At 58.0% G+C, this 21,554-nt stretch overlaps 6 protein-coding genes across 6 annotated transcripts; 3 read left to right on the top strand and 3 right to left on the bottom strand.

The window, feature by feature from the left end:
- Window positions 1-738: 738 nt before the first annotated feature.
- VDAG_08451 (uncharacterized protein) lies at window positions 739-1,257 on the bottom strand (the record flags this gene model as incomplete). Its single annotated transcript, XM_009660176.1, has 3 exons — window positions 739-856; window positions 968-1,036; window positions 1,106-1,257. The coding sequence occupies 3 exons, from the start codon at window positions 1,255-1,257 to the stop codon at window positions 739-741; spliced, it is 339 nt and encodes a 112-aa protein (XP_009658471.1).
- Window positions 1,258-1,881: 624 nt separating this feature from the next.
- On the top strand, window positions 1,882-4,492 carry VDAG_08450 (elongator complex protein; the record flags this gene model as incomplete). The annotated part of the gene is made up of 3 exons (XM_009660175.1): window positions 1,882-2,013; window positions 2,075-4,281; window positions 4,357-4,492. 3 exons carry the CDS (start codon window positions 1,882-1,884, stop codon window positions 4,490-4,492), a joined length of 2,475 nt encoding a protein of 824 aa, XP_009658470.1.
- A 399-nt stretch (window positions 4,493-4,891) lies between these two features.
- On the bottom strand, window positions 4,892-5,311 carry VDAG_08449 (uncharacterized protein; the record flags this gene model as incomplete). Its single annotated transcript, XM_009660174.1, has 2 exons — window positions 4,892-5,130; window positions 5,212-5,311. The coding sequence occupies 2 exons, from the start codon at window positions 5,309-5,311 to the stop codon at window positions 4,892-4,894; spliced, it is 339 nt and encodes a 112-aa protein (XP_009658469.1).
- A 446-nt stretch (window positions 5,312-5,757) lies between these two features.
- On the bottom strand, window positions 5,758-12,804 carry VDAG_08448 (lovastatin nonaketide synthase; the record flags this gene model as incomplete). The annotated part of the gene is made up of 3 exons (XM_009660173.1): window positions 5,758-6,927; window positions 6,980-11,718; window positions 12,081-12,804. 3 exons carry the CDS (start codon window positions 12,802-12,804, stop codon window positions 5,758-5,760), a joined length of 6,633 nt encoding a protein of 2,210 aa, XP_009658468.1.
- Window positions 12,805-14,665: 1,861 nt separating this feature from the next.
- On the top strand, window positions 14,666-15,602 carry VDAG_08447 (uncharacterized protein; the record flags this gene model as incomplete). Its single annotated transcript, XM_009660172.1, has 4 exons — window positions 14,666-14,707; window positions 14,765-14,783; window positions 14,834-15,355; window positions 15,418-15,602. The coding sequence occupies 4 exons, from the start codon at window positions 14,666-14,668 to the stop codon at window positions 15,600-15,602; spliced, it is 768 nt and encodes a 255-aa protein (XP_009658467.1).
- Window positions 15,603-16,297: 695 nt separating this feature from the next.
- Window positions 16,298-21,110, top strand: VDAG_08446 (multidrug resistance protein; the record flags this gene model as incomplete). The annotated part of the gene is made up of 15 exons (XM_009660171.1): window positions 16,298-16,402; window positions 16,454-16,559; window positions 16,610-16,697; window positions 16,751-16,805; window positions 16,854-17,362; window positions 17,490-17,567; window positions 17,617-18,283; window positions 18,345-19,059; window positions 19,116-19,288; window positions 19,339-19,868; window positions 19,918-19,967; window positions 20,022-20,087; window positions 20,135-20,334; window positions 20,389-20,428; window positions 20,482-21,110. The coding sequence occupies 15 exons, from the start codon at window positions 16,298-16,300 to the stop codon at window positions 21,108-21,110; spliced, it is 4,011 nt and encodes a 1,336-aa protein (XP_009658466.1).
- Between the last annotated feature and the right edge of the window lie 444 nt (window positions 21,111-21,554).

Raw genomic sequence — 21,554 nt, 5'->3', positions numbered from 1 at the left:
CCCTTTTGGAACCGGGGTTGAGGGCAGGCCGAATTCGGCGGGCCGCCGGCCAAACCACGCCCAGACCTTCGCTTGCTGGTTCACATGTGGCACCGCCCTTTTTCCCCCTCGATCTAACCGTGCCACCCGGAGATGACCTCGACCGTCACTCCCGAGCTCAACGAATTGAGAGCCTCCATCTGCGCAGACCTCCGAACCTCTTGGCTTGTATCGCCTGCATCCTTTGCGCTGCGAGGATTGACAGGCAAAGTACTCGCGATCTCCTCGTCAGCGTCTGGCCCCCGACCCCTGAGGTCCGCCAGCTATCCTGGCCGTTCACGAGGAACCGTAAGCCGCAATCTCCCACTCTCCCCAGTCAGACTGCCATGAATGAACGTCCATTCTGAGGCTCTCATTGTTCTGTCCACTCCTGACAAGTGAAAGCTGACAGGTCTTTGTCCCCCTCCTCCATCCCTACCTACCTACCGTAGATTGAAGGATGGGGAGGGGGGCTCAAGGCAGTCAGCAAGGCTGGGCGTTGCGAATGGCTGAAATGGACGAGGGACTAGAACGAGTCCGTGAGTTTCAGCTTTTTCTGACACTCATGAACGAATCATCCTCCTCAGGACATGGAGCGACAATCTTGACACACGCCTCGACGATGCATCACGGTGCTGTGATTGGCGGCGCGGAAGAGCCGAATGGGAGGCAAGGGGGGGTGGGTGGCCAAGGGGGAAGACGGATTCTGGTTCTGCATCTCTAGCCACCGTGCAGCGTCGACACGAAGAGGATGTTGTCCCCGGCCTTCAGCTCATAGGCCTCCTCGCCCTCCAGCTCCCAGTCTGCGTCGTTGATGAGGACTAGGATGCCCGGTCGACTGGGTGAGACGGATCAGCCATTGACAAAAGATTGATGATGAGGGAATCTGTCGACAAGGTGGGGAAGAAGGGGGGGGGGGGGGGGGATAGGCAGTTGACAGCTCAACTACTGGACACAGGCGAAAGGTTGTTTGTGATGAAGGCTCGACGGGACCCCAGGGAGTGTCACGACTGGCTGGCTGTGACAGACAGCCTGAGATGTAAGGGGGAGGGGAAGCGGGCGAGTGGCTGGACATGACATAACGTACATGTGATCATCGAGGACGAAAAGCTCCTTGCGGCTGTCTTTCATGACGTTCTTGCAGAGGTGGTCGATGAGATGAGCAATGGTCGCAGGCTGGCCATCCTCGCTGCGCGAAGGGATCGAGACAGCATGCTTTCGCTGGTCCTCGAATAGCATCTCGAGCCCGCCTCTGCAGGAAAGGTCAGTCAGCGGGGGAAATAAAACAGCCAAAACGCAAACAAAAAGACGTGCGACGAGGCAAGGGAGCGGGTGAAGTCGAAGAAGGCTGGTTCTGCCTCTTGGTACCTCCAAAAGACACCCCCTTGACCCCTCAAAAAAAGTCTTGAAGATGGGGGGTTCAATGCGGATAGTTGACTCACGAGAACTCGACGGTGAGAGATGTCTCTTCCATGCTTGTGTCTTGAACAGTAGAGATACCTTGCTGCAGATGTGCTGTGTAAGGGTATCGGAGGCCCCGACGTTGATCTTGGATCTGGATGGAGGCTGTGTGTGGTGGTGAAGTGGAATGGAGCCGCAAGTTTGACAGCGGATGCGGGCGCCCGTTGCAGAACCCCCCTTGGGCGGTGCCTCGGGGTGTTTTGATGTTTCTCGTGGCCATGGTGCACCGTACACCAGCACACCAGCACAGCAGCCGAACAGCCCGCCGTATTCTTGTTCTGCACAGAAAATTCGACGTCAACTCTTCCAGCCACTGTCATGAACCAATCAGAAGACGGTAATTGATGAGTCCTTGGATTCATCCATCAACCATCTACCACGTAGCCATCCCCTCGTCACATCATGCCCGATCTCCAAGCAACGGCCGAGTATCTCTCTACCGGTGCTAATAGGCACACTGCCGTCGCCGACTGGAGCCAGTCTGGTGTGCTTGCCTTTGGTGCCAACTCCAACATCTGCCTCTGGACACCATCTGTAAGTGCCCCTGACCTTACCTGGTATCAGGCCCAGTGACTGACACAAGGAAATTCTCTAGGCAAGTAGTCATGTTGGTATTGCAGGCATCCTGAGTGGTCACAAGGATGCGGTCAAGGCGGTCAAATTTCTGCCGCCAACGGAAGGCGGCAACGAGGTCATCATCAGCGGCTCTGACGACAAGACGCTGAAGCTGTGGGAGCTCAACGCAGACCACGCTACAGGGCAGTGCGTCCAAACTCTGACGGATCACACGGCGCCCATCAACACTATTGCCATCCTCAAGTCAAGAAATCCTTCGACGCCGACCCTCATTGCAACGGGTGCTGCCGATGCAACGTTCCGAGTGTGGAAGTACGAGGCAGGCCGACTCCTCCTTCTGAGCACCATCAAACCGACACCCAAATTCTTCCCCCTCACTCTCGCCCTGAGCACCCTCGATCACGGGGACGATGTCGTTGTTCTCGCTGTGGCAGGCACCAGGGACATAATCCAGATCCATGTTGCCGCCAACACAGCCGCCTCTCTAGACTTCCAGCTGCAGGCGACCCTGACAGGCCACGAAGGCTGGATTCGATCGCTCGACTTCACATGGGAGAGCAGTGCCGCAGACAGCGACCTTCTTCTGGCCTCCGCGAGCCAGGACAAATACGTCCGTCTCTGGCGCCTCCACCAGGGCAGCGAACTTCCCGCCATGACGAGCAACGCCGACCCCGCCACAAGTGCTTTTTTGCCGGGCAAGTCACCTGCCAACAAGGCCCATCGGCTGCAGTCCTGCGACAAGGTCTTTTCCATCACATTCGAGGCGCTCCTATTAGGCCACGAAGATTGGATCTACAGCGCAAAGTGGTTCCGTTCTGAGACGGAACAAGGTGGCGGCGGCACCAACAGGCCCCTGCAGCTCCTGTCCACGTCAGCCGACAACTCTCTCGCCATCTGGGAAGCGGACCCGGCGTCGGGCATCTGGGTCAGCATGGTACGACTGGGTGACATTAGCCGCGAAAAGGGCGCCACGACAGCGACGGGCAGCATCGGCGGGTTCTGGACGGGCCTGTGGGCGCCTGACGGCCAGTCGGTGGTGTGTCTCGGCCGCACGGGTAGCTGGAGGCGCTGGGTGTGGGACGATGCGAGGGACGAGTGGAAGCCCGCGCTCTCCATCAGCGGACACACAAAGGCCGTGACGGGAATTGCGTGGGCCAAGGGCGGCGAGTCCCTGGTGTCGACGAGCGGCGACCAGACGACGAGGCTGCACGGGCGCTGGAAGGAGGGGCACGGCGAGACGTGGCATGAGATGTCGAGGCCCCAGATCCACGGGTACGACCTCAACTGCATCGACACGCTGGGCGCGACGCAGTTTGTCTCGGGCGCTGACGAGAAGCTCATGCGCGTCTTTGGCCGGCCGCGTGCCGTTGCCAAGCTCCTTGGCCGACTGGACGGATCTGGCTCCGATCAGGACGCCGGCGTCAACGATGTTGCTGACGCTGCCGACATGCCCGTGCTCGGCCTGTCCAACAAGGCCATCGACGCCGCTGACCCGGCTGGCCATGTCGAGGCCGAAGCCGACGCCGATGCTGCCCCCGCCGTTCGCACAACAGCCCTTGACATTGACCACCCCCCTTTCGAGGACAGCCTCTCCCGCCACACGCTGTGGCCCGAGGTCGAGAAGCTCTACGGTCACGGCTACGAGATCTCGTGCCTCGCCACGTCTCACGACGGCAAGCTCGTCGCCAGCGCCTGCAGAGCGAGCTCCCTCAACCACGCCGTCATTCGCATCTTCGAGACGGACACGTGGGTCGAGGTCAGGCCGCCGCTGGCCGCGCACACCCTGACCGCGACGCGTCTGCGCTTCTCCCGCGACGACCGGTACCTCCTCAGCGTCGGCCGCGACCGGCAGTGGGCCGTATTTGAGCGCGACGGCGAGGGCGCCCCGCGCTATCAGCTCCTGCAGGCGAACCCCAAGGGCCACAGCCGCATGATCCTCGACGCGGCGTGGGCGCCGTCGGCGAGCCCGGCGGCGTTCGCCACGGCCGGACGAGACAAGAAGGTGCGCGTCTGGAGCGCGAAGACGGCCGACGATGGCAAGACGGCGTTCGTGCAGGCCGCCGAGGTTGCCTGCGGCGAGCCCGTCACGGCTGTAGACTTTCTGGGGAGGACGCTTGCGAACGGGGCGTTGGTGCTGGCGGTGGGTACCGAGTCTGGCAAGATGGCGGTTCACACGCTGGACGCGACGAGTTTGCAGGTGGTCAGCAGCACGCCGTTGCCAGAGCAGTATGTTGGGACACTCCCCTCAATCCTTTTCTATTTCTTCTTGTTCCCATAGATCATATGCTAACAATCCGCCAGCCTCTGTCTGCCTACGACGGTTCTCCAACTCGCTTGGCGCCCCGCGGACGATGACAGCCAGGAGTACCAGCTGGCCGTTGCTGGAGAAGACAGCTCCACGAGGATTTACCGCTTGCCGGGGCTGGTCTCGGCGTAAGGGGGGAAATGAAAAGCCGTCGTGTAGATGCAAGCCTCCGTTCTCAGCTAGACGGCAGACGGATATTAAGTCTATGATGGTATGATTATGCAAAAAAAGAACAGGCCGCATGCTCTCGTCGAACAGAGAGGGCTTCCGATCCGGGAAGGCCCTCCTCCCTCCACTTCCCCGAAAAACGCCAGAACCCTACGTGAGAACCTGCGGTCTCAGTCGGGCAAGGTACAAAACGCCAGATCCCATGCCGCCGCCCTCTCTTGGCTTTCCGTTGCCATGTACAGCCCCAGCGTGTGTGGTGCCTCGTCATTGTCGGCGAAATCCAACCGCACCGCTGATATGTAGTCTTCGTCCAGTTTTCCCCGTCACACACTGCAAGTCGCTCGTCGCATGATGCCTTCCCATTCAGAGCTCGCGCACCACAGCCTCGGCCGTCTCTCCTGCCAACGCGGCCGCCGTCGTTGATACGAGGCCAGCCGTCTGGTGCAGCGCGCCTTCGACGGCCTCCTTCGTCAGCTCGACGACGTCGACGTGCTCGCCGTTCATGTAGAACCAGGCGCGGCCGACAATGAAGGCGATGTGTTGCGGGAGGTAGAGGACGGTCGCGATGAAGGTGAGGCTGCTGAGGAGGAAGAGGATCGTGTCTGGGCGGGTGTTAGCAACGTATGCCTTCTTGTTCACGTCCTGTGCTCCAGAGGCAGAAGCGCGGGGGGAGGCAGGCGTACAAAAGGCGAACTTTTCCCAGGGGGTGAAGATGTAGACGCAGAAGGTCACCTCGAGCTGGTACTGCTTGAGGTGCAGCCAGCGGCTGAAGTCGGTGATCATGGACATGTTGGCGGTGGCGATGGCGATGGGTGTCTCGGTCGGTTAGGTGGTTGGTGGATCGATACGGAGTGGCCGTGTCTGTTGGGGGCAGATCAAGAGGGCGGGCTGAAGTTTTGCAACCGAGGGACGAGTGACGAAGTTGAGGATGCGAAATGAAAAGGGGATGTCACAGGCGCGCCCGCGCATGATTTCGGCGGGCCCGGACTCGGTAAGGTGCATATGCTGCTTAATCATCAAGCTCGTCTTTATCGTGTTGTCAGATATATGCAGCAAAAGGTGCCTCGTCACGTCGACGTCGACGACGACGCGTTCAACTTGCACCGGGGCTTCACATCATCAAACCCATATTTCGAGAAGCAAAGCATCGCATGGATCACCGAATCATTACTGCATCACCGAATCATTACTGCCTAGGATATCGAATCAACGCCAAAAACACCACAAATCTAACTCTCAGTCCACTCCAACCCAACACAGCACTTGCTCTTCTTGCAGACCGTCCTCGTCAGTGTCTGGATACTGCCACTGCTCAACAGCTCCAGCACCTGCATGTTCGCCTCAAGTTCCCTCGTGATGAAGTTTCGGATCTCAATGGCCACAAGAGAGTCGAGCGGGTAGTGCGACAAGCTGCGCGTGACATCCAGCTCCTCCGGCTCCATCATGAGCACGGCGGCAATCTTGTCGACGAGACCAGCGCACACCACAGCCTCGGCATCTGCCTCGCTGCGTGCCGCTCTCAGGGACGCATTCAGCGATACCGCCGCACATCCAGCCGCGCCCGCCTCGGCGGCAGCCTGCTCCTCAGCCGCGATCCGCATCGTCTTGAACTTGGCGTCTGGCGTCCAGAAGGGCTGCACCGTAGACGTGATGCGCATTCCCGTCACGACGTGCTCGTTGCACACTGACGTCTTCCCAGATATGGCCGCGCCAATGAGCGCGAGTACCTCGGCCTCACAGATGCTGTCCGATCCCAGATTCTTGGCCACCTCGGCCGCGCGCTCGGCCCCGCTGTCGGCGAGGTAGCCGGCGTCCGAGACGGCGGTCAGATCGAGAGACGTCGCCGGCAGACCCTGCGCCAGACGGTGCTGCACGAGCGCGTTGAGATATGTGTTGGCTGCAGCGTAGGCCGCCTGTCCGCGGTTGCCGACAGCGCCAGAGGCCGAGGATATGGCGATGAAGAAGTCGAGCTTGGCGTCCTGACGCATCAGCGCCTCGTGAACGTTCCACCCGCCCTGGACTTTGGAGTTGACGACGGTTGTGTAGTCAGACCACGTCATCTTTTCGAAGAGCACGTCCTTGAGGACCATGGCACCGTGAATGACGCCGCGGACGGGAGGTAGGCCATCGAGCTGGTGTGTGAAGAGACGATCAACGCTCGCCTTTTCTGCAACATCGCAGGAGCGGACTGCAATGTTGGCGCCTTGAGCGCTTGCCTCCTCAATGAGGACGCGGACCTTGTCGGTGATGGACCCACGACGGGAGAGGAGGACAAGGTTGCGGGCACCGTGGGTGACCATCCACCGGGCCATGCTGCGCCCGAGACCACCTGTGCCGCCGATCAGCACGTAGGTTGCCTGGGCCTGCAGCAGAGCGCCGACGGTTTTGCATTGCGTGGCCTGAAATTGTGAGCGATGGTGCTGATGATTTTGAGGCAGAAGAAGAACTTACCATGACCATCTCGTTCGCCTGTGGAACCACAACCACCTTGCCAAACACGGGACCGCTTTGGAGCGCCTTGCAAGCCGCATCGACGGCTGAAATTCCATAGTCCATAGATGTCGCAAGAGACCGCACCTTGCGGTCTCTAACAAGCCTCGCCACACTCGCAACAAGTCTCTCCATCACCTTTGGCCGGTGCTGGGCCAGGCTGAAAACATCCACGCTCATAAAGCAGGCATTTCTGTTGGACTGCCCGAGGTTGACGCGAGCCCCCGAGCTGCCGTCGCCACGTTCGACGTCGACAAGATGGCCGAAACGACTGAGACACGCCCAACTCTCTCTCAGGCTCTCCGCTCCCGGGAGTAGGTTGATAACCACGTCAACGCCGTCGTTAGCGGTGACGCGCCGAATAGCGGGCCCGAAGGACAGGTCCTGACTGTAAAATATGTGGTTCTCTGAGACGCCAAAGGAGCCCACGACGAGGGCCTTCTCCTCTGCCGAGCCAACAGTCACAAACACCTCGGCGCCTACATCTTGCACGAGATGTAGCGCCGCTTGTCCGATACCGCTGCCGGCCGCGTGGACCAGAACCCGCTGGCCAGCTTCGAGGCGAGCCTGGTCGATGAGCGCATAGTGGGCTGTGCAGTAGGCCAGGGGCAGGCTGGCGGCATCCTTGAAAGAAAGCGTCTCAGGAAACGTGAAGACCATTGAAGCAGAAGCACGGGCACGCGTGGCAAAGGCAGAGCTGTTGAACGTCAGCGCGGCAATCGCATCGCCGACGCAGAAGGATGTGACGGCGCTGCCGATTCTTGTGATGATACCTGACGCCTCGACGCCTGGGGCTTGCTTCTCTGCATCGACGACATGACTCTTGGCTAGCACGGCGTCTCGAAGACTGACACCGACGGCCTTGACCTCGAACTCGACTTCATCGTCCGCAAGGGGCGCCTGGCCAGCTTCGTCGTCGACAAAGTGCGAAACATCCCCCATAACAGAAAAGTCCATCTTCAGCATCCGATCACCCTGGCCGAAAGGCTGCGCCTCAACGACGTCAGGGTTTGTCTCGCGATGGACCTGCTCATTCATGACCTCGTCGTGCACGATCCTCGGCGTGAAAAACTCGCCCCGCCTCTCCATGAATTCAAGCTCCCTGCTCGGCGACGAAGCATCGACGCCGAACATGAGGCCAAAAACTTTCATGATAGCTGAGCTGGCCTCGCTGTCATTGAGTTGGCTCGCGCCATCGAGATCCAGCGTCGCAAAGGGAAGCACGGCCTCGGAGCGGACCGTCCGACTAAGGCCGAGGATCATGTTGCTCTCAGGTGACGTGGAGCCGGCGTACGCGCCTCGGACGACCCAGAGGGCGCCTTGGACGGTCGTCAGCATCTTCTGGACAGAGGTGAACTGCGCCTCGGTGGGCGCGGCGAGGAATGGCGAGTCAATCTCCGTCAGGACGACGCAGAGCTTGCCCTCCGTGGCGACCTCGCCAAGGCCGCCCATCTCAGGAAGCTTGCCCGTCACGCTAGCAATGGCGATGGCGAGCCCGTTGGCGATGAGCTGCTGCGAGTTGGACTCGCCATGGATAATGACAATGTCGGCAGTGCTCAGAAGAGGTTTCTCCTCAAAGGACGTGACGGACTCCCACTCAATCTTGTAGCACAGCTCGCGCGCGGGGTTGCTGTCTGTCTCAGTCGCTCCGTCAAGCAGTGGAGACACTGTGAGGCCATCAATCTCGAGGATCAAGTTCTGCGAGTCTTCGGATGATGCTGCTAGGACCGAGACTTTGGTAGGCTGGCGCTGTGAGGCAGCAGCAGGGAACTCGGCCTTGCAGAAAGCACGAAGGCTGCTCCCGGCATCTTTGGTGAGTGCTGTGACGTCCGCTGAGACGACCATCCTGCTGAGAGATGAAGGCAGGTAGACTGTGTTGATCGATTCCCTGCCAGCGCCGAGAACAGGCCAGTACATTTCAATGGCAGATTCGAGGAATGTAGGATGGAGGACCATGCTCGTCATGTAGTTGTTCGGCATATCTTGTGCGAGGTCAGGTGAGATGATGTTCCCAACAGAGCAAACATCAGACGCCTTGCACTCTGTGATACCCTGGAAAGCAGGCCCGTAGCCAACACCGAGCTCAGCGAGCGAATCGTACATGTCAGCCTCCTTGATGGCGACCGCATCACTCAGAGAGGTTACGATAGCCTGCGCTCCCTCTCGCCACGCCGCCTTCTGCTCAGCACTCTCGACATCGTTGCTCGCATGACACTGCGTGGCAACGCGACCGGTGCAGTTTTCCGTCCATCCGCTCGCCTGGCTCCACGAGCAGATGCGGAACTCGTACCACGCCTCCGTCGACGCAGACGACGTCTCTTGCTGCGGGCGCAGGCTTATCGTCATCTCGACGTCTGCCGTGTCAGACAGAGCAAGGGGCTTGGCAACGTTGACGCCCCTGAGCTCGAACCTGTCAAAGGCCATCTCCTTGCGCTTTGACCATTGCGCCGCTGCCTCGAGGGCCATGGCCACGAACCCGGAGAATGGGAAGATGGTCAGGCCTTGCACCTTGTGGTGCCGCAGCCAGGGCAAGTCGTCGAGGTGCACCATGTTCCGCCACGTCGGCTCGAGGTCGCTCGAGTAGATGGCCTCGACGCCAATGATGTCGCTGCGCGCGCCCTCGCGGTTCTTGTGCATCCGCGTCATGCGTGACTCGTGCCAGTACCGCGTCTGGCGGTTCCACGCATAGCGCGGGAGGTCTGTCAGCAGCGTGGGCGGCTTGGCCATGGACAGGGCGTCCGACTGGGGGAAGTTGACGGCGTCCATGTTCAGCATGGCTCCCTTTGTGATGAGCGTGGCGGCCAGGTCCATGGCCGACTCGATGGCGTCCTTTTTGCGGGCGAGGGCCGAGGCGTAGGGGACCTTGGCTGCAGGGCCGCCCAGCTCCTTGAGGATCTGCTTGATGGGACCCTGGAGGGCTGAGTGAGGGCCCAGCTCGAGGATCATGTTGACGCCCGTCTTGTGGTCGCCGACGGGCTGCAGCATCGTCTCGAACGCTTCGGCGAAGCGGACCGGGCAGGTCAGATTGTTGACCCAGTAGTGGGACTCACACTCGGTGCCGTCAATCTCGACGCCGTGCAGGGAAGAGTGGAAGCGAACAGCGGTCTTCTGCGGCGCGGGAAGCGTCTGGATAGCACTACGATACTCCTTGGCGACGAGGTTCATGTGGTGGGAGTGATATCCAACATCTACTTGCAGGCGACGGTTGAACATTTGTTTCGCCTCGACGACCTGGGACAGCTCGTCCAGGCCAGCACTGTCGCCGGAAATGGTCAGACTGGACGGGCTGTTGAAGCAGGCGATCCTGATATTGGGAATGGCATCGATGATGGGCTGCACCTCTTCCTTTGTGCCGCCAACGGCCATCATGGCGCCCTTGAGGTCAGGGAAGCGCTGCTTCAAGACTGGGATCATGCGGCCGCGGTGGTACGCAACAGACATGGCCGCCTCAAAGGATATGACGCCAGCAGCATATGCGGCACCAATCTCGCCGCTCGAGTGGCCGACGACAGCCGTGGGACGGATGCCCCAAGCCGTCAGCAGATCGATCAGAGCGAGCTGGACAGCCGTGCAAGATGGCTGGCTAATGTGCGCCTCAGAGACCCTGGACGTCTTTGCATCTCGATTCAGCTCTTCGACCAGGCTCCAGTCGGCACCGAAGGCTCGTAGGCAATCGTCAGCCCGCGCGATGGCGGCAGCGTAGATGGGATACTGCTCGAAGAGCTCGCGACCCATGCCGTACCACTGCGCACCCTGACCAGTGAAGACGAAGCCCATCCTCAGAGGCTCACTCTCCTTTCCAGGCACGAGCTTGCCGCTATTGAGAGCCTCGATGAGCTCGAAGGAGTCGGCGGCAGGGATGGCCACACGGCATGGCAGGAGAGATCGTCGAGATCCGAGTGTGTAAGCAACGTTCTTCATGAGGTCCGCTTGGAAGATCTCGGGCCTCTGCTCGAGATAGATAACCATCTGCTTCATGACTGCGGCGACCGAGTTCTTGTCGTTGGCGGAGACAACAAAGAGCTTCTTGCTCCGGGCCTTCTCGTCGGGCGTCGCCGACCTTGTCGACTGCCAGCTCTCCGACCGCTTTGCGGGGAAGGGAGCCTTGCCGAGGACGACGTGCGCGTTGGTGCCGCCGAAGCCAAAGTTGTTGACACTGATGTACTTCTTGTTTCGCGGAAAGGGTCGTTGTGTGGCGGGGACCTTCAAGTGCCACTCGCTCCAGGGGATCTTCTCATTTGGCGTCTTGAAGTCGTGATTCGGCAGGAGAAAGTTCCTCTCCAGCATCATGGCCGCCTTGATGACAGCAACGATGCCAGATGCACCCTCCAGGTGGCCAATGTTCGATTTGACGGAGCCGATGAAGAGCGGATCTTTCGCCGTCCTTCCTTGGCCCAGCACGTTGTGGATGGCCGTGGCCTCGAGGGGGTCGCCAACCTTGGTGCCCGTCCCGTGGGCCTCGACGTAGCCGCAGTAGGAGGGGTCGAGGCCTGCATTTCGGTAGACCTGTCTCATGAGCTTCTCCTGCGCTGAGCCGTTGGGCATTGTGATTCCCGGCGTCTTGCCGTCTTGGTTGATGCCACTGCCTCTGATGACGGCACGGATCGAGTCGTTGTCCCTCAGAGCTTGGTCGAGCGGCTTCAACACGATCATGCCGCAACCCTCGCCGCGGCCGAAACCGGTTCCGCGGTTATCGAAAGCTATTGAGCGACCCGAGTCTGATAGAAGGCTGTGACGCCGTCAGTCTGGGTTGCTTCCGACACTTGAGGTGAGACACTAACCGGCATGATGAGAAGGACACCCAAAATTCGGGTAGCATATTAAGATGGCAGCCACCGACGATGGCTTGATTCGACTCTCCGGTTCGCAGGCTCTGACACGCCTGGTGAAGCGCCACGAGACTGGAAGAGCACGCTGTGTCGACGGTATAACTAGGGCCTCGAAGATCGAAGAAGTGGGATAGCCTGTTTGCTTGCATTGCTTGTGCGCAGCCTGTCACATGTCAGTACTCGCAAGGCCTTCTGACGAAATCTACAGTGGACAAAAAGGAGATGAGGCTCACCCGTGGCCTGGTGCATGGGGATCGTGTCGCTGTCTCGGAACAGATGGCTCTCGTACTCGGCAAAGTTGCCGCCAATGAAGACGCCGACGTCCTCCCCGACGATTGAGTGTTTGGGGATGCCAGCGTTCTCGAGCGCCTCAAAGGTGCACTCGAGCAACAGGCGCTGTTGCGGATCCATTGAAATGGCCTCCTTTTCTGTCAGCCCGAAGAAGGGGGCGTCAAACGCGGCAAGGTCGACGTCCAGAAAGTTGCCTCCAGAGGCGTGGTACGTTCCCGTCTTGCCCGGGTTAGGGTGGTAGAACGTGTCGTGGTTGAAGCGCTCCTTGGGCACCGGCGTGAAGCCGGTCCTGGCGCGCGAGCACAGCTCCCAGAACTCGGCAGGGCTGGCGACGCTGCCGGGCAGGCGGCATGCCATGCCGACAATGGCGATGGGCATGCTGCTCTGGTCCTGGCTCGGAGGACGGCCGGCGCTTCCGTTTCTGAAGGCGCCAGGGTCGACGTGCTCGTCGGTGCTGGCTCTGCTAAAGCCGCTGCTGCTGCTGCTCCTGCTCGCAGGGCCGTCTGGACGGACGCCATCAAGGCGCCTGCCATCGTACGGGCCGACGGCCAGGCCAGATAGCGAGTCGACGGAGGATGTGTGAGAGTGCGTAGCCGGAGTCTTGACGCCCGCGCTGGCTGATGGTGATGTGCCGCGGGACGAGTATGACAAGATGCCAGGAGCCATGATGGAGTATTAATTGGGGAGATCACAGATCCCCGCGTCTGCTGCTGTGGGTATTTGAATTGTGGTTTAGGAAATGGTGTAAGTCACGGCAAACTCACTCGTCCAGGAGGAGGTTAAAGAAAGACGAAGTGAAGTAGTTTGGTGCAAAGAAACGCACAAGGCAAGGCAGACAACGACCAAAGACTTCTCTGTTGCTCAGATGGAAACGGGCGAGGCCGGTTGATATGACCCAGAGTAAGTAAGGTTCCAGATCGGCCACAGAGATGCTCTGCCGCGGGACCATGAGTCCGGCGCATGGGATCGCCCGGGAGCGTGGGTAGGTTAGGACATGGCACAGGGTGCAGGGTCAACGCTGGGGTGAGATCAGCTGCAGCCGAATCGACATGGGCTACGGCATCCGAACCGCCTACCTTAGCTCGAGTGCCACGGGGACACCTGAGATATCAGGGGGCTTCCCGTCTCATCACGACTCGCGAGCTACTTCAATTGGGACCTGACTAACTGACGTTAGCCGCCAGCAAGCACCCGGCCACTTGGAGCGCTTCCTCGCTAGACTTGCGATCCTGGCCCCTCAAGGCAAAAGCCGACTGAGCATTCTGCGCGATCACAGACAATGAACACTGATGGCAGCGGTGGCTTGATTGCTCCGAGGGCCCTGAATGCAAAAGCAATTCGCTGAGGAGAATGAGACGACTGGGCGAGGACTGAGCACCGGTTGCGAGAGGGTAAGTGAGGATGAAGTCAGTGCGCCATCGGTAAGACCCCGGATTGTGGAGTTGGCTCGACCCCTGAATACGGCACAACCCATATTGAGGTAGAGATCTGATGCCTGGATGCATTGCTGGTGGGCTGAGAAGGGCACGAGGCGTTGCCGGTTCTCATAACAATCCTTTCTCAGGGCGTAATCGGGACCTTGTTTCAAGCATCCCTCCCAGCACGTCTCTGGGTGAAATCAAAACCCCTCCAAGATCCCCTGGCTCTCACTTGGGTGGTGAGTCAGGTACTCGAGCATCACATCTACATATTCGTTTGGACATACCGAGACGCTGTCACGGATGCCGTTGTTTTTCTCTTCATTCGGGACCCCCTTCAACGTGGCTTCGCAAACTACACCTCTATCAAAAATAGACCAGAATTGCGCCATGGTCGCTTCGGAAGGCTGAGTATACCGATCAGACGAGGCCCAAAAGCCTGGAGAATAGCGGCACCAGTGCAACACCAACGCACCACCCCTGACGTTCGGACGGAGAACAGACTGCGGCTTCTGGGCCGGTCCCCTCACCCGCGAAGGCCCATGGGCATTCTCACGTGTCAATTCAACACAAATCGTCAAGGCGCACGGGGCCAGACCAATTGATGGCACGGCATCGCGGGCGGTAGCTCACATACCATCGTAGGTAGGCGCCGTCAATGGAACCATGATCGCTGGCTAGCGATTCCCCACGCCAAGCAAGGGCCATCTCAAACACTGACGATACCATGCTGTCAATCGTTTCAGCTTCTGCGGATCGCTTTTGCTGTGAATGGGCTTGCTTCTTGTTGTGTGAGCCATCGCTTGTGCGGGCATCGTCACTGCGACGCAGTTGCGAAGCGCAAGGGGCAGTGTCTGCTTGTGTAGCTCACTTGACTCGGGGTCCCTTGGGAGTCATGTCGTCCCTGGGCTTTCGATCCTCAGGAGTCTGAGCGCTGGGTAGACCTTGAGGCGATCACGTACATCATCCGAAGCGAATCCTACCTTACCTTGTTCTCTATCCAGTCTCATGTTTCCACATCGTTTGTTCTCGAAGGCCCTTTGATTTGGCTAAACTCACGAATTCCGGCGCTGAACCGACTTGAAAGCGTTGTATCAACGGCAACAATCATGAAGTTTCTCTGTCTTCCTGGCGCCTACGGCAGTTCTGATGTGAGTTTAATGTCTGCGAACCATTCCGAATGAGATCAGCTAGCTGACCTGACTTAGAAATTCCAAGTCCAACTGGGTATGCTCCAACCTTGTGGGCTGAATCCAACGCTGCTGACAGACTTCAAGCTCCCATTCTCAAAGAACTGACCGACGACGGCACCGCCACCTTCCATTTCGTTCACGGCCCTTGCATAGCAGTGCCGCCCGAGGGCTTTGAGGAGTATTTCGGCCAGCCGCCTTATTACCGCTTCATAGAGCCCGATCAAGACGTTGAGATATCCGATGACGAGGATGTCCTAACGCGCATCCGGGACTTTCCCGACTGCGAGACACCAGAAGACACCATGCGGGAGCTCATGAGGGAGGGAGCATCATCCGGCAAGAGCATCGACCAGGCCATCAAGTATCTGTCAGACATTGTGGCCAAGAGGGGTCCTTTTGACGGCATCATTGGCTATTCTGAAGGCGCGACGGTCGCTGCGACGATGATGCTTCACGAACAGCGCCGGCAGCAGCAGTCTGGCGCGACGCCCCTCTTCAAGTACGGGATCTTCTTCGCCGGCTGGCCGCCCGTCGATCCTACGAATTACTCTGTTTTGCTGTCGGACCAGACTGAGGAGCGCATCGAGTCGAGGACATTACACATCAGTGAGTCGGTCTCTTGATAAGAATAAGTAGTCACGAACCTGGCAATGTTAACTATACTGCAGTCGGGTCCCTGGATCCCTACCTGGACGGCTCAATGGCGCTCTACAATGTCTGCGACCCAGACTCGGCGTATCTTTTTGACCACGCCAAAGGCCACACACTACCTCGTGACAAGGGGACTATCAGAGAGCTCGGAGACGTTGTCCGTGACGCCATTTGCGCCATGAGGGAAGAAGGCGTGTTGTAGTAGATTAGCAGCATATACCCTTTGTTTTTGGCCTGGTTCTAGGATTTACTCCAGGGCATGATGTTATCATCTGCGGCCTCTGGCTTCGACGCTTAATAGAACAGATGCTGGCATCTTCCCAACACCGCGATGTGGCCAACCTGAGGTAGCCAGCCATCCGTCCCGCTAACCTTTCAATTGCAAGGAAAACGTGCAGAGCGCGCAAATGGAACCTCCACACAGGGCCTTCGTTCAAACAATCTTGTTTCAAACTTGTTAGTTCAGCTAGCACCCAAACAATCGCGTGCCCCGCGCTCCCGGCCACATCCGTGTGGTCTTTGTGCTCGAGCCCACGCCACTAGGCTGCTGGTTCAACCGCCGTTTCGACAACGATCAAAAGGAAAACCACAATGGCCCAGGGCTCGGCTCCTTCTCACTCCCTAAGCAGCCGGTATCTTTCTTGCTGTACGGAACCTTGAGTCGGCGCCTGGAGGGTCTGCGCTCATGTTCTGCCTGGACCGTTGCATCTAATACTTGCTTCAAATACATTCTCCGTCTGCTATTGCTCATGACTTTTCTGAGTTGAGGCTGGTCCCTCATTCATCCGATTCCGCCTGTCACTTTTCTCAATCATTTTACCATTTGTCCGGGTGGTTTTCTTATTGGTTACCCCGGTCATTGCGGAGCTTGTGATGCAGAGAGCCGCGCCCGCTCCGATGGCCGACAATGGTGCCAGCGCCGCACCGGCGGACGAGACGGAGGAGACGCAGCCGAAGCCGAAGATCGACCCCAAGCATTGGATCACCATATTTAATTTCATTGTACGTTTCATGCCATATAGTTTTCCTGTTTGTTTGCTGACCAGCCTCCAGAGAGTCTTGTCATATGCCACGGCATGGGACAGACTGGTGCTCATCGTGTCAGTGGCTGCCGCCGTCGGCGCCGGCTTGACGATGCCTTTGATGAACATTCTGTTTGGTAGGATGACCAAATTCTTACAAATCCCTTCAATGTCTGACCATGCATAGGCCAGCTTGTCGGTGTCTTCACCGGCTTCTTCAAACAAGGCTCCGACGAGACGGAACAGGAGTTTCTCGACGCTGTCAATGTCGGCGTGTAAGTCCTTCTCTCACGTAGGCTTCCGGAATTTGGACTTATGACGTGCCTAGCTTGTACATGGTGTACTTGTTCCTCGCAAGACTATGTCTGACCTACATCGCCAACGTTTGTCTCACTTCTTAAAGCTTCTGAATAAGACTGATACTTCCCTAGCTCGGTTTCCGCATGACCAGCCTCCGCATCTCAGCTGTCATACGCTTGACTTACTTGCGGACCCTGTTCACGCTTCCAATCTCCATGCTCGATATGCTCCCTCCTGGTCAGACAGCCGCCATCATCACCACGACGGCGAGCATTCTCCAGAACGGCATATCCGAAAAGATGGGCCACTTCTTCTCCAGCATCGCCACCGTTGTCGCAGGCTTCTGCATTGCCCTCTCCTATAATTGGATGCTTACCCTCGCCACGAGCACGGGTCTCGTGTTCATTGCCATCGTCTATCTGCTCTCCGCGCCGCCGGTAGTACGTATCATGGGCGAAGTGCAGGCAGTTGAGGTGCAAGCCGCGTCCGTCTCAACCGAAGCATTCTCGTCGTGGAGGATGCTAGCAGCTTGTGGAGCGGAAGGTAAGATGGCAGCAAGGTATGCGAGCTTTGTAGACGAGACAAGGCATAAGGGTTTCGGGCTGGCGTGGATCGTAGCGGCGCAACAGTCTCTGAGTGAGTTCGATGCTTCTGACGGTATCAACGACCGCTGACTTGGCAGTTTTCTTCGCCATATATGCGTATGACTCTTGATTCCTGCCCCTGAGAGATACTCTGAGAGATTTGAGCGACTAACGGGTGCTCAGTACTTTTGCCCTGGCCTTTTGGTATGCCTTCATGCTATACTCCATGATGGCCATTACCAGCCCCGAGCCTTTGATTGTGTAGGTCCTAGTCACTGCATAGAACCATTCCAGAAGCTGACGCATACAGCGTACTTCTATGCGTCATGGTCATGGCCTCCTCTATCGGACAGATCACGGCGCCTCTCTCTGCCGCGTCCCAAGCTGCGTCAGCCGGCGCCATCTTTCACACAATCATTGACGCCCCAAAGACAACGTACGGGACACTCAAGGCGCCTGAAGTCTCAGCCGACGGCGACATTGTCCTAGAAAACGTCAATTTTGTCTATCCGACTCGTCCGGACGTCAAGGTTCTGGAAGGCCTTAACCTTTGCTTCCCAGCCGGCAAAGTCACGGCAATAGTCGGTCCCTCTGGCTCCGGCAAAAGCACCATCGTCGGCATCCTGGAAAGATGGTATGAATTCAACGGCGATCCCGTCACGAACCAACTAGTACGCTGCAATCGGAACCCTCCCTGGTACGCTTCATGGCTAACAAGTCAGGTTCTCTGGCTCCGCAACGGTCTCGTCACCGTAGGCGGCCACAAGCTCAGCGACATCGACCCCAAATGGTGGCGCAACCAGATCGGCCTGGTTCAGCAGGACAATGCTCTGTTCAACACAACCATCTACAAAAATGTCGAGCACGGCCTCATCGGCACAGAGTGGGAGTGCGAAGTCGACCACGTCAAGGCCCAGCTCGTCGAGGAAGCGTGCAGAGATGCTTTCGCCGACGAGTTCATTGCCCGCCTGCCTGATGTACGTTTCCTTGCCTGTTCTCAGGCGTCCGTGCCCTTGACCAAGATGCTTACTTCGCCAGGGTTACCAAACAGCCGTTGGCGAGTCTGGCATCAAGCTCAGCGGTGGCCAGCGCCAGCGCCTTGCTATCGCGCGCGCCATTGTCAAGAAGCCCAAGGTTCTCATCCTCGACGAGGCAACATCCTCCATCGATGTGCGCAGCGAGCAAATTGTCCAAGCGGCCCTCGACCGGGCCTGCAGAGGACGCACGACGATTGTCATCGCACATCGTCTCGGCACCATCAAGAAGGCGCATAATATCATGCTCCTGCGCCATGGCAAGGTAATCCAGCAAGGAACGCACGAGAGCCTCATGGAGGAGGTCGGTGGTGCATATCACGCGCTCGCTACAGCGCAGCAGCTGGACATGGGAAGTGGTGCGCACAGCGACCTGGACAGCTCATCATGTGATCTAGGGACGGGGGAAAAGTCAGCTTATGCCGAAGAGACAGACATTCTGGGAGAGTTTGACGAGAAGGCGGTCAGTCAAGATAGGCGATCACGGCGGAGGAGCCGGGATAGTTGGCGTGGTCTAGACTTTGACGATGACGACTCTGGCGACGACCTGCTTGATGCTGAGGAGTCACTTCTAAGGGTCATTAAAGGCCCGGACCAGCGACCAGGCAGATTCGACCGCCTGTTACGACCTTTTGGTAGCTTTGGTACCCTTCTGTCTGAGCAGACATCCAGATGGCCGGTATATACCGTGATTCTCATTGGAGCATTGGGTGCTGGAGGTCAGTCGGACATTTCCCTTTTTCAACTTGTTCCACGTTTGCTCATTCTCCTTCAGCTAGCACGCCATTACAGGCATACCTCTTCGCCAACCTTGTCTCACTTTTCTCATTTTGGGGAAGCTTTCTTATGGAGATGGCAGACTACTGGTGTCTCTGGTTCTTCTACCTTGCCGTCGGCGTCGGCCTCAGCTACCTCGCCCTCTGCTGGTCCACCACCAGCATAGGCTTCGTGCGTTCCTCACTTCTCGCCCAACTATGAGACGCTAATGACACATACAGGGCATAACCCGTGCGTACCGCAAGGAATACTTTGCCAACATGCTCTCCAAGTCCGCCTCCTTCTTCGATGCAGAGACAAACTCGGCTGGCGCCCTCACCGCCCGCCTCGCCACGGACCCAACACAGCTCCAGCAGCTCCTGGGCACCAACATGGCATTCGCTCTTGTATCCGTCTTCAACGTTGTGGGCTGTGTCGTCGTCGGCCTTGTCTTTGGTTGGAAGCTTACCATTGTGGCGCTGTGCACCTCGACACCCCTCATCGTCGCGGCCATGTACTACCGCGTGCGACACGAGATGGGGTTCGAGGCGATGAACAACGCCGTCTTCGCCGAGAGCGCCAAATTCGCGTCGGAGAGCATCGCTGCCATGAGGACGGTGTCCAGTCTGACGATGGAGGCTGGCATCTGTGGACGGTACGAGAACCTGTTGCGCGACCATATTGGTGCCGCGTTTCGCAAGTCAGTCTTCTCGGTGATGCTGTTCTCCTTCAGTGATAGCATCTCCCTTCTGTGCATGGCATTTGTGCTCTGGTAAGACTTTCATCGGACTACGGAGTGAGTATCGAGCTGACTGTGCTAGGTACGGAGGTCATCTGCTTGCTCGACATGAATATTCACCTTTCCAGTACAGTGAGTCCACTGCGAACAACTTCCTTCACCATTGTTGGAAACTGACAAGGATAGTGATCGTGTATATTGCAGTCGTTCAAGGCGGCATGAGTGCGGGGCAGTGGCTGAGCTATGGTCCGAGTAAGACATCAACATGGCATTTTCACCTCATCTTCTAACGGGGACAGATATTGCGAACGCAACCGCTGCAGCTGACCGAATCCTGGCGATGCGAGAACACGATGACGACGATGTGGATGCAGATAGCGTGGGCTCCCGACAACTGGACGACGTCCCTGATGAAAAGGGGGTTCACGTCGAGTTCAAGAACGTCTGGTTCAACTACCCAACACGGCCGGGGCCAGTGTTGAAGGGACTGAGCCTCCAGGTGAGTGCTCTTTCAGATCGTGTGTCTGAGTATGTTACTGACGTCAACCTCCAGATCAAAAGGGGCCAATTTGCCGCCATCGTCGGTCCATCAGGTATGCTCTTACCTCCAAGACTCCCTCAACGCTTGCAAGCTCACACAAAACAGGCTCTGGCAAGACCACAGTCATCTCCCTCCTCGAGCGCTTCTACTCTGTCGAGACAGGCACTATTGCTATCAACGCCCAAAATATCCTCTCCCTCAACCTCCGCACCCACCGCTTAAACCTCTCTCTCGTCTCCCAGGAAGCCAACATCTTCAGCGGCAGTCTCCGCGCCAACATCCTCCTCGGCGTGCCCAACGAGTCCTCCGTTACGGATGCAGACCTCCATCGCGCTGCTCGCGACGCAGGACTCCATGATTTCATCGCCTCCCTGCCCGAGGGCTACGATACGCCCGTCGGCGCCGCGGGCGTCGCTCTTTCAGGTGGCCAAAAACAGCGCGTGTCCATCGCCCGAGCGCTCATCAGGCGGCCGGAGCTTCTTCTCCTCGACGAGGCGACGAGCAGCCTCGATAGCGAGACGGAGAGGGAGGTACAGGCTGTCTTTGATGCGGCAAAAGGGCAGAGGACCATGATCACGGTTGCGCACAGGCTTGCTACCGTGCAGAATGCCGATATCATCTTCGTCATGGCCGACGGACAGATCGTCGAGAAGGGAGATCATGCAGCACTCATTGCGAAGAGGGGAATGTATTTCCAGATGGTGAGTCCTACTTGGCAAATTGCTCCTGTTTAATTACTGACGTCGCAGTGTCAATCGCAAGCGTTAGACAGGTAGACGGTAGACCAGGGGGGGGGGGGGGGGGGGGGGGGTTGGCCCCCCCCCCGCTTAAATAACCGAAAACGGGTTGTGCTTGTGAAAAAAAACCCCAAAAAAAATTTTTTTTTTTTTTTCGGGGGTCCCGGGATTTCCCCAAGGGGGGGGAGTTTGGAAGGGGAATTAAAAAGGGTTTTTTGTTTTTTTTTTGATAAACTTTGGATCCCTAGTGGGGCCGGTGTTCCCCCAAGCCTCCCCCTTTTTTCCCTGGGAAGGGGGCCTTTTTTTTTTACGATTATCCCCCTGGGCCCAAAAATCCAAAATGAGGGGGAGTCCCGCGAGTTTGGGAGAGAAATATAACTTTGGGCCCCCCCCTTTTGAAAATTCATGTCGCGGGGTACGAACATAATTCTCCCCGCCCCC

This window comes from Verticillium dahliae, genomic scaffold (genome assembly GCF_000150675.1).
Source record: "Verticillium dahliae VdLs.17 supercont1.20 genomic scaffold, whole genome shotgun sequence".
Classification (NCBI taxonomy): Eukaryota; Fungi; Ascomycota; class Sordariomycetes; order Glomerellales; family Plectosphaerellaceae; genus Verticillium; species Verticillium dahliae.
This window is presented reverse-complemented; position numbering and strand designations above follow the sequence as displayed.